The sequence below is a fragment of the Branchiostoma belcheri genome, unplaced genomic scaffold (assembly GCF_001625305.1).
Source record: "Branchiostoma belcheri isolate BF01 breed outbred unplaced genomic scaffold, Haploidv18h27 scaffold12, whole genome shotgun sequence".
Lineage (NCBI taxonomy): Eukaryota > Metazoa > Chordata > Leptocardii > Amphioxiformes > Branchiostomatidae > Branchiostoma > Branchiostoma belcheri.
The window spans coordinates 2,566,245-2,578,187 of NW_017802602.1; the positions used below are offsets into that span (position 1 = coordinate 2,566,245).

Genomic DNA, 11,943 nt, shown 5'->3' on the forward strand with positions numbered 1-11,943 from the left:
ACACACACACACACACACACACACACACACACACACACACACACACACACACACACACACACACACACACACACACACACACACACATACATACGCACACAAGCACACACACACGCAAAATACTATAATCACAGATTTTTCTTACCTTCGTCTTCCTCCGCTGAACATGCTGACAGGAGAAAAATCAGGATGACAGAAATGAAAATAAACAAAACTTGTGGCGCCCACTTCACCTGTAAGTGTAACACAAAAATGTTATAGGGTAACGTTATGATTTCTCCATACAGTCGAACAATGCACAGACTTAAAAAATCTGAAACAAAGGACAGGTCTATGATATACTTGAGTACGCAAAGCTCTTACCATCGTGCATCTACTAGTAATGTGCTAGAACTTGCTGCACTTCTTGAAGTCGATCCAAAAGTTCGCTACCGGACATTTTAGACCTCTGGAAATAAACTGCCGACTTGGCGTGACAAATCGTTTAGTCACACCGGCTTATTTTACCGAGTAAACAAACGTAACCTGCCACCATTACCGATTTAACCTGGTTTTAACGGCGTCTTCCGTTTCGAATCGATGTTCGAAGCCTCAGAACACGTGTTCGAATGTTCGAACATACCATGGTTCGAAGTTCCGTGAACTTTGCGTTCAGGTCAAATGAGTCTACGGCACGTATTTGGGGAGGGGGGCGTTTTAGGATACAAAATGGTGACTACAACAACCTTATGTTATAAATTATAAGGGTGTGTATTGAAATTTGATTATTTTCAAAATAATGGACCCTCCCAAACACAATTTATGTAGATTCTAGCTAGGAATAGACGGGAAATATGCATCCTCCCATGGCAGGGGCAGCGGCTCCGAATTCCTTCTCCACCCCAGGGGTGGAGAAGGAATTCGGAGCCGCTGCCCCTGCCATGGGAGGATGGAAATATGAAACGGTATAAATAAATGCATTGACTCGACTCGTACTCATTGACTTGTAAAACAAGCTTGAGCTTTTTTTATTGATCGTCACCTCTTCTGAGGGTCGTCATACAGTTTCTCTATAGTTCTGCGTCGAGGGCTTGTCTATGTTTATCATGCATGTCACGCACCCAGAACGTATGTTGTGTGGAGGCGAGACTGATAAGCAGCTAGCCTGGTGATGAAATCTTCTTGTTCAAACGATAATCAGCTTTCAACAACAATATTGCTTTAGTGCCATAAACATACCCAACAGTGTAAATGTAAATTCAATTTGAGATATTAATGAACAATTTATCTGATAGTGCTACTAAATACCTTTACTGTCATCTGAACTCAACACTCAAGCTCTCGCTATCACACAGTTATATTTTATATCTGAAAGTATTTCATTACTAATATTCAATCTGTCTGTCTAGTGTAACATTTTCCATGTTACCAGTGCAAGTACAAAATGTATGATGAGAAAAGAATTTCGAGCCCTGAACAGCGTCTTTACCCGTCGATGTGCTGTTATAGTGTCAGACTTGGCATAAGAAGGGTAGACGCCTTACGCAGGGCGCGTCGTACCAAGCGTCGGGGTTCTTTGGGCTGAAACAAACGCAGTCCTCAATGCCGAAATGGTTGTTGGGCTGCCCCGGGGCCCACATGTTGTACTCTCCAAGCGGCGTCCCGTCCATCCACTCAAAGCTCCCGTCTTCAAACTGATCGTGCAGGCCGAACCAGAAAGACGAGCTGTTGTAGTAGACGGAGCGGTATAGGGAGATAAGGAAAGCGCTGGTCTCGGCGTCTCGGGGCATGGCGAGGGATCCGGTCCTCCCGGCGTGGCGACAGGTGATATCCGCGTGCCAGAAGTTCTTACTGGTGTTAAACGCCTTGTAGTAGGTACCGCGCCACTTGCTGTAACCTTCAGGACAAGAAGGAAATTTCTGAGACGGCGGTGTGCTGTTCATCTCGCTAAGACGTTGTTGGTCCAAAAAGGCGGCAGTCCGGTTACGCTCGTTGTTGAGGCTGAGTTTCAAGGCGTCAACAGTGGCTGAGAGTTGAGATATTTTCCCCTCACTGACGACCATAGCCAGTGCGAGCCCCACGGCGACCAGGGATACCATCACGGTAAAGCCGGCGGCCATGCGCTTGCGGTGAGCGCGGGCGAAGCTAAGAAGACGGCGGCGGCCGGAAGGGCCATCCCAGGCCTTTAATATATCTTCAGACGAAACGGCACGTTCGATGTTTGCGTCCTCTACACCCCCCTCACCCGACTTCCTCTCCAGTCCAGCTTGTTGCCACCGAGCCCCCTGCGAAGGTAGCTGTAGGTTGACCACCCAAGGCTCTTCGTAGATGTCGGAAGGGGTTTCTAGGTCTTGTTTTTGCACGTCGTCGCCGTGGCTTAATGCCCCACTCTGACGGAGAGTAGTAGATTGGGCCGGCGAGTCGCTCGTTTGTCCGTTGTCGGCCAGGGCCTGGGAGCGGACAGGCACTGCTTGCTCGTACATTTTAACCGTAACACCAGTGCCACACACACACCGCTATAGACCTTCAGATGAATTCGTAGATCGCAAAGCTAAGTAAGAGGTTACCTGTTTTCAGTGTAGCCGCAGAGGCGAGCGTATTAATTTGTTTTGTCTGAAAATCTACCAGGTAACGTTGAACGTGACTCAGCTACAAATGCAAACGTCGCACCGGCCTATCCCTTAAAATCGCACAGAGATCGAGAGAACACCGGTTGTAGCAGAAAATGTCCCTAACAGAATCGACGGGTGAGCTGTTTTTCTGTTTAAGACGATATAAAGGTGCAAAATTGTTACTGTACAACTGAAGAAGAGTGCAGATATGAATATTCCAGATGATAGCATGATTAGTCTGAAAAAAGGAAGGACGCCTTTGCCCTTATATGGAGCGACAAGTGAGGTATGACGTACTTGTTTTTCTGCAAGTGCACAGACTAATTTTCCAAGAAAATATCAACCTAAACTTGAATATTTAAATTTTTTAGTCTCCAAGCCTAGGTTGCTATCTTTGCGTTAAGGTCTCGGACCGGAGTTTCCCTCCGTATTTCGAGCAATTTGACACCCTCAGCCCGACGGGCTGTCATTTCTGTACTAAACGCGGGTCGGAATTTTTCACTCTTTTGGTGGAAAGGGGTGCCGTGCCGCTTATCAATACACTTGGTTGATATTTTCTGCGCCCAATTTATTTAGGGGTAAATGAGGCACATCAAAGTACATTTTGAAAAAAGGGTTCATTTTTTTCGTCATTTTTAACCATGGCTGCATGGAAAAAACGAATTTTCCTAGGGTAACGGCTTAGTACTCGAAGAAGCTCAGAACCTAATGTTTCCAAAATTTGAATTTAATTAAAATCGATGCGATAAGTTTATCGCTATCTTCGATGGCCCGAACACACCCAGAACGCATATAGAACGTACCATCCCGGCGGTCAGGCGAAAAGGCCACATAACCATCCGCGCGGACGAATACCAGGAAGTCTTAGCTGGACCACCAACATTACGCCACCTATAAAGGCTACAACTAACAGGCTTTTCAGAAAATACAAAGATATGTACACAGATATTACGATTTCAGGGATATCGCGGCCAAAACATACCATACAAAGTCACGTTTCCGGCGATTTACTGCGCACTTACTTAGACTCTGGTCAGAATTAAACTCCGACCCGGAACCTTACGACATCCATGCCCGTGTCAAATATTTTGATCGAAAGTCTCGATATTTCGCGAAGAGGGTCTCGCGAGAGTTCATTTTTAGTATAGTAACGGCTGTAACATATTTCCGTGGCAGAGACAGATTTTTTTCCATCGCAACGACACTATACTGTGACGTACACTTTTCTGTGTAATCAATTCAACATCCACCTAACGACTAATAAAAACAAAACGACTGCTAAATACACGCTAACTTGCTTGACTACATCGAAACAAGTAGCCTGAAAATGTACTGTGAGGTCATCCGAAAACGCGTTCTTTCGAACATCAGAACAAACCGCCGTTCCACAAAAACGGAACTCGGTAGCCTTGCCTACCCGTGTGTGTGTTTCACAACAAAGTCTATGAACGAAACTGCTCTAATGGTAGTCAAACACGGTTAGTAACAGTACACTAACCTGATCATCCATCCGTGATGTTCTTGTTTTGTCCGGCTTGCCCTCTTGTAGTGTGTACCGACCACATTTGTCTGTCGAAGTGGTGGTATGAGTCGTCAACCGGTGACGTTGATCGTCATGTTTGGAACGATCATGACCCTGGTAACGCCAACACATAACAGTGCCGTCGTCAGAGTCGAAGGTAAGGTATCGTTCTCCGTTTTTACTTTCCAAATCATGCCTATTATTTGGCCTGTTTACGTGTATGAAGGATATGCTGTAGCACGATTCAAGGTAATTGTTTCCCTGACTCTGTTACTAGTGTTAGGTTTGACCTATCGAAAATGACAGGGGTGCGTTGTAAAATGTCTGTTCGAGTGTGTGTGCGTGTATGTACACGTGTATATGTGTGTAGTTATTTGTGTATATGCATGTGTGTATTTGTGGTGTGTGTGTGCGTGTGTATGCGTTCGTGTGTGTGTGCCTGTGTCTGTGTGTGTCTGTGTGCCTGTATGTGTGTGTGTAGGTATATGCGTGCGTGTGTACGTGTGTATGTGTATGTGTTGTTCATTGTTGTTGAAGCAGCAACAAAGAATTTTCTACCGTCACTATTTGAATGTTTTGTTCCTCTTCATTTTGTTCCACAGATGACCGAGGCTGGTCGGACTGTAGTAAGCCATGCGGTGTGGGTTTCCGTGCCAGGATGGGACAATGTGCCTACAGCCCTCCAGCACTGTGTGGCGTTATTCCGGCCGACAAGCTATGTTTCCAGTCTCCCTGTAAAAGTACGTGAACATTATAAAAGCCATATATTCAACTGGTTATGTAGCCATGTATCATGAAAAGATAAGGCCTAATATAACTTAACGCATATAACCGTTATAGCTATTAACAAGCATATTACTGGAAGAAACTACAACCAACCAGACAATATCTTTCAAATCCTAGTTTCAAGTGCGATTTGATATTTAAAGGATCGGAGGTTACAATTATGTGGGCATATAGTCTCCTTGGTTACTTATTTAAGTATTACTTTTCGTTACCCACTGCTACATTGTAAATTGTTAGCATGTATACAAGCCAAGAAAGAAAATATTCTTATAAGCTACCATAACTGACAGATACATGTAAATTACCATTATGTATGTGTGGAGTGACGTAACAATATAGGCATAGACTGTATCTAATGTAACTCTTGTGGACAGTTTAGTTGCCCCGACGGCAGGACAGACTGCTATGGGACCGGTGAGGTGAGGTGAGGTATCTAATGCTGCTTCTCAGTGGTAAACAAATTCTTAAACATCTGTTTTCTTTATCAACAGCGCTACAAGAGGTGTTATACATTCCCATGGATTCCGTCGTGGCTTACCACATGCCTACCAACGCTCCCATCATCCTTAGGGCTTACCTCAGATTCAAGTGCTTTCATAACTCCCGGCATCCCCTGCCCCTATTCGGCACAGCAGAAGAAAATGGCGGGAGATATGTGACCTTGAAGTGGCGGTCGGGAATTTTAGAATTAGGATTTGACATTGGAACGGGACCATTAAAAATTGAAAGCTCCGTGTTACAGGTAAGATTGAACAACTGGATTTTAAGGAATAAAAGTAGGTGCCAAAATGCCTAACACAGCCAAATCACAAGTTGTATGCATCATAACCACATTGTGTTATAAAGTCTGTTTTTGTTGTTTTTAACGTTACAGTTAAATGTGTAGTTCTTGAAAATCAAAAGATTCCCAAAGGTTTTACATGTACACTAACGTGATTATGCCTTAACATGCTATAAAACAGTAACCATGGCACCAGCCCTCTGGTTCTAGGTGATTGACCTTTTTGCTTTGAAGAAGAAGAGGAAACTGAGCAAAAGCAATATGTTTTCCTTCGATAAACATAAAAAACGTTCTGTTTTTTTACAGAGAGATGAATGGCACAGCGTTTTGTTTACAGTAGAGCGGACCCAAGTCACCATGAGGGTAGACCACTCCCTGACGTCACTCAGAGAGGAAGTGCGTCACACCCGTGACGACATCCGGTTGAGGCATGACGGGTATTTCTGGCTGGGTAGCAGACGTGGAGGAAAGCAGACGAGTCAGACTGGTATGAAAGGTAGTCATAGTGCAAAGAAATGTACAATATTGATATACTACCATTAGATGATCGATGCTTTAAAACAGTGCATACCTTGTATGGTGTTTGGTCATTGTGTCATGATCACGAATGTCATGCTAATTGTCACCCTAACAAAATATGGAAATACAAATTTATTTGGCGAAAAAGATAAAAATAAAACAGACAAAATAAAAGGACAAATCTTTCGTCATTGTCGCTGAGGTCAAACGCCTTTTTTCAACAGTTACTTATATCAGCACAGTGCCAGTTGACGCTGTCCTTGGTACTGAAAATGCAGTGTGCCATCACATGCATGCCAGAATTACGAAACTTCTTACGTCTGGCCTATACCTGCATTTGTTTTCTTGCCAGTTTTGTGTGCCAGTGAAAATCAAACTTGTTTTTTCACAACATTTCTTATGTCTCTGTTCTTTGCATTTTATGAATAAACAGGTTCAGATTGTGACGTAGCTATGGTGATGCTGAATGGACAGCTGTATGACATCGAGGCCGGATCAGGAAAAACTAAAACCTCCCCCGTGGTCACAAGAGGAGTCAAGACTGTAGATGGTACAGTATCATCAATCATACAGCTCACTTGTAATGGAGATGTTACGAATGTGATCTTTGACATACGGATATGTAAAGTTCCTTCCCGCATCAATTGACGCGTAGGGCGGCGCCAATCTCTGTTTAGCCCTGGGCCACACAGTTGTGCAATCACTACAGCAGGGGGCTAGTCCACTGGTTGTGGTGTGTTTAACTCCCATACTCTTTCCCAAATGCTGTTCTACCTAACTTACACACATATTTCGACATGTTATCCGTTATACAAATTACCCCCCACATTTTTAACGATAAATGTTTTCTTTAACTGCAGATGAAAACGTTGACCTTGCCGTCTTTCACGGAGACCAACTCCTTCCTCTCGGAGCCGTCAAGCCTCGTTCTCGGGACAAGGACATTCTTTTGAAGGTCATCCTGTGCGCCAAACTGGTTGGAACCCACGGCATCTTGTTCGCCGCCGCCGATTCGAAGCTGGCGTCTGTGGTGTTGCTGTCATATCGGGGTAACACGGCGGAGGCAACCGTACAGTTCAGAGGAAGAGTGGCTAGGGTTGATGCTCAGAGCCAACTTCTTCATGTGAGAAAACTTGTCAATATGGGAATTAATTTCTTCGAGTTAACGTTAACGTTAGTACTTTAGGGAACGGACGTATTGTTTACGGTGACTACTAAGTTGTAGGTTGACAGCACGTGGGAGAGGGGGAAGTTTCTAGTATTAGACAGAGAAACAGGAAGGCAAAAGGTCAGACACAGAAAATGAGGTGAACTTTGCGGTCACGAAACCCCTAAATACTTCTCAAAAGTCTCAAATGTTCGATTTCTGGTTTACTTTGTTAATGATGTTTGTTGTTTGTTTGTTTGTTTGTTTGCATTTTTTAGAATCCACATAATGGTGTTGAATGAATTCCACATTATTCTTCCTGGAGTCCACAAGGGTGATGATGTATATTATAGAAAGTAAATTTTGTCAGTTGCAAATGCATAGAGCTTGAAATAAGAGGGAAAAACGTCAGAACTGCACCCATTTTCAGGAAGATTCGGTGATTGCCATCGAGCTGCTCGTCACGAAAAAGCACCTGATCCTCCGGACGCCGAAAGCGATGTTTCACACCGAGCACAACCTGCACCTGTCCTCGGCCGACCTCGCCTCTCTGACCGAGGTAACTTATACCGGACTTTGTTAGAGTTCATATGTTTCATTGTTTCACCAAAAATAGTTTCATGAGGTTGGTAATGTATAGGATATAGGAGTTTTCTTTCACACAATCATAATTTCTTACCTAAGTGCCGCAAAAGCGCAACCTACATTGCCTACATATAGCGACGAGAAATCCCCCCTACTATAAAATTGCAACATTCTGTAACCCAACACTAGTTACCATGGTAAGAGACAGTCTGGTTCAGGTCATTGACCAAATCAGAGGTGTTTGGAAAAGAGATAGAAAGAAGAAGAAGAAACGGAGCAAAAAGTATTTGTTTTCCTTCCGTAAACATTACTAGGTTTACGTCGGTGGCGCCCTGGTCGACTCCGGTCTTCCGGACGACATCGCAAACGGAGGAAAGTTTGTCGGGGAAGTCTACGAAGTGTGGGTGAACGACAAGCACTACAGCCCAACAGCCATGGACTTTGCGGATGTAAAAGCCCTGACATATCCAGGTAAACTTTTATTCTAGATTTTATCATAGATGGTCTAGCGTTAACATATGCGGTTCAGAAAATACTAGCATGGCAAAGTGTGTGGTGTGTTGAAAGTTGGAAAAATTGCACTAGGGGCAAAGCATGGAAAAAGCACGACAATTACTATGAATAGTTTGGAGTAGTTGTGCTGACTTTTAAAGCTATGTTTGCACTGAATGGAACCGGCCAACGGACCGACTAGTTTGCCTACCAGGATTCTAGTAGTTGTGTTCTAATATTTAGCGTGGCTTCATACATGTAACTGTATCATGCAAATGAGCACGACTTGCGTTTTCACATTAATCTCCAAGCAGATTCTGTGGGGCAAGGGGAGTCTATATTGGTCGCCTGTATCCATTGGCCTCCTGTATATTGGTGGCGAATATGGATACTAGCCTCCGTAGCAGGCTTATAGAACTGGGGGTTTGGTGGTCTTCGGCTGTTTTCTGATCAGCCCAGTTCTACAAAAGCGGGGATAATTCAACCAGGCCGGCTATGTTGTCTATATGCAATCAGAAAATAGCACATAAAATCTCCCAAAGACCCCCAAAACCCCCAGTTTGTGGCATTCTATGGAGGCTAAATGGATACAGGCTGCCAATATAGACTCCCCTTGCCCTATAGAATCTGCTTGGAAATTCTTATGATCTTTAATACTTTTCTCTGACGCCACATTTCAGTGAAGGTGACAGAGTTGGAGAAGCCTCTCGGGGACCAGTTTGTTCTCAGTTGCCATGACGACACGTCAACAAATCACGTTATGATGTCCGACCGGACGTGGAAACACGACGGACAGGAAATACGGAAAACGAAAAGAGTCTACGTGAAGAATACAAGAGCTCTAGAATCGGTAGGAAGACACAGTGCTTTCACAGATGATTGTGTCAGTTTTGTTTTTGATAGAGGGACGCCAGTGGACTGTAATGTCACTGGTCATCGTCGAAAACGACGAACGAACAACATACCCAGATAAAAAAGAAACTAACCTTCCTCTAATTGCTTCCCCACTGACGTAAAAAGTTATGTGTTAAGTTATCTCTCTATTTGCCCAATTTCTACTCTTTCCGGCCGCTCCCGAGGCTTAGTAGAGGCTAGGTAGAACTTACAACTTGGACAAAATCGTTCAGAATACAAAAGAATTCGTTGACCGAAAGCGTGTTGCCTTTCTGTATTTTTTTTATCTTTCCAACAGGAGACGATCTTTTCGCACCTGCACTTCACGAACTTCTCTCGCGATGAGAGCGGTGTGTACGTGTGTGAGGGGCAGCTGGCCGGAGTGAGCATTCCGCAGAAAGTCGTGATGCTGAAAGTACAGATGCCGCCAAACTGGACCTCAAGTGAGATCCTGCACAGAATGTTGGCTTCAACTGGTTTAATTTGACCTGATCTGCCTAGCTCTGGTCAGGCTCAGCTCTAGCTTTAAGCTAGTCTCCACCAGACTCCTCTGCAGGCTGAATAAATAGTAGAAATAGAAAAGTAATCAGTATCTGGCCTGGTGGAGATTATCTTTAAGCCAGGAAACAAAGGCCTCGTGGCCCAAATTACTAGTATATCATTTACGACTAGTTGCAGATCACGGTTCAATTAATACACGTTTGCTCTCTGAAGAAGTACGTTGTATGTACAGTTTCAAATTGGACTTTAGGTCCATGTTTTACATTGAATTTCTCCTTAGGCATTCCATACAACAACGCTTTTAGAGACGAATAAATCTTAAGAAACGACGTTATGGTCGTAATATTTCTGTTACTAATGCGCAATGTATTAATCATCCTATATATAGGTAAATAACGCTATATTGTTGCTGTTTATTTCAGTGTACGACCACCGTGATGTGATGTATTTGATCATCTTCCTGGCCATTGTCAGCGGTGCCTTCCTTGTCGGATTGGTTTTCTGTCTGCTCTGGTGCCGCTGTCAACCAAGGTTTGTGTTTTCCTCTAAAGCATTAAAAGACAAAAGCTTTGGTTAAACTGTTAACCGTGGCTTCATAAGCCAAATAGCTTTTTTTTAGTTCGGTGGAAAGACAAATGGTTCCTTTTTGACATAATTATTGTAGTTTTGTATTTGCATTACGGTATAGTCCATAGTTTTCTAAAGAACACTTTTACAGACGTTTGAATGTCAAGAAATGTCACATTCAAAATGGCCAAAATGACAGATAGTAAAAAAAATCACTTTTGTTATCTTGTTTTGGTCATCAAAGACAAAATTGTACTTGAATCATATGTATCCTACCACACATGTGTCCTTGCAATCTTACCTTACCTTCATAGGTGGTTTTGTCCACTGAATCTGATCCTGAACATCAGTGATTTCATTTCAGCGAAAACGGATGGAGACTACGGAGAGGACCACCCTCCACGCCTCCCAATCTACCGAAAGGGGTGAAAAAGGCAACCTTCAAGGAGACTATGAACGAGCTCAGATCTAAGCTAAAGACCATCAAACGCATGAGGCGAGAAAGCCGGGTTTTGGAACTAGAGGAAAAAGATCGCCTGATTTCTTCTGATGCTTCTGAGGATGAGAATCGTGACCAGAAACTTGCAGTTTTGGAGAACGAAAATAACCTGACAGAAGCGTGGGGTGAGAGCAGAGTGGGCTCTCTGAGCGAAATGAGAGACATCCCCGACGGTGCTCCCAAAAGTCCACGGTCAAGCCCCCTAGCGACTTCCAAGAAAACAGCAGGCTCCGTGCCATCTTTAGCAGTGGACATCAAGGATGCCTCAAAGAGACCAGATTTTGACAACACCAAGACCACGTCGATTGTGTTGAATCTTTCTAGCCACAGCAAAGAGGGGCTAGTAGGGCAGAGCAATAATATGTCTGAGGCAAAGGGAGAGAAACAAGTGGTCACGAAGGCAACGGCTGACTCGGAAAGAAGGATGTCCGTTCTCATGTCGCCCGCCCCGTTCCATCGAGCCAGCGCCGTGAAAACGAACGTTATATCGTCTGTTGATACATCAAGACTAGAACAGGCCTCACGCACATCTACCAACGTCAAACTTCCCAAATCATTCAAATCGAGACTTCCGTCGGAATCGAAGGTGTCGAAGCTGTCTTTGGGGGAGCCAGAAACTGCGCTCATGCCTCGGCTGTCGCTGTCGGATAGCACGAGAAGGAGCATAGAAAAACTAACTGCCTCTCGGCATAGCCTACTTGCCACGGATAAGAATCCAACAAAACCCCCACCTGCTGCAGGTCCTACTCCAAAAGGACCCTCAGAACCTCCACCCAAAGGCCCACCAGGACCTCCACCTAAAGGCCCACCCGGACCTCCACCCTCTCCAGGCCCACCCGGACCTCCACCCAAAGGTCCACCCGGACCTTCACCCAAAGGTCCACCTGGACCTCCACCCAAAGGCCCACCCGGACCTCCACCCAAAGGCCCACCCGGACCTCCACCCAAAGGCCCACCCGGACCTCCACCCAAAGGTCCACCCGGCCCTCCACCCAAAGGTCCACCCGGCCCTCCACCTACTCCAGGCCCACCCGGACCTCCACCCAAAGGCCCACCAGG

General features: G+C 44.7%; 2 protein-coding genes across 2 annotated transcripts in view; one reads left to right on the top strand and one right to left on the bottom strand.

The window, feature by feature from the left end:
• LOC109462667 overlaps window positions 1–4,264 on the bottom strand; it is a 23,308-nt gene extending 19,044 nt beyond the window's left edge. Inside the window, exons 1-2 of the mRNA XM_019759227.1 lie at window positions 4,090–4,264; window positions 146–233 (exon numbers count right to left, since the gene is read on the bottom strand). Coding sequence (XP_019614786.1) covers window positions 146–233; window positions 4,090–4,245 — 244 coding nt within the window. The 5' untranslated portion in view covers window positions 4,246–4,264. The remainder of the gene's footprint in view (window positions 1–145; window positions 234–4,089) is intronic.
• A 1,773-nt stretch (window positions 4,265–6,037) lies between these two features.
• On the top strand, window positions 6,038–11,685 carry LOC109462668. Its single transcript, XM_019759228.1, has 8 exons — window positions 6,038–6,167; window positions 6,633–6,749; window positions 7,060–7,322; window positions 7,777–7,905; window positions 8,246–8,402; window positions 10,241–10,355; window positions 10,765–11,564; window positions 11,648–11,685. Exons 1-8 carry the CDS (start codon window positions 6,038–6,040, stop codon window positions 11,683–11,685), a joined length of 1,749 nt encoding a protein of 582 aa, XP_019614787.1.
• Window positions 11,686–11,943: the final 258 nt, after the last annotated feature.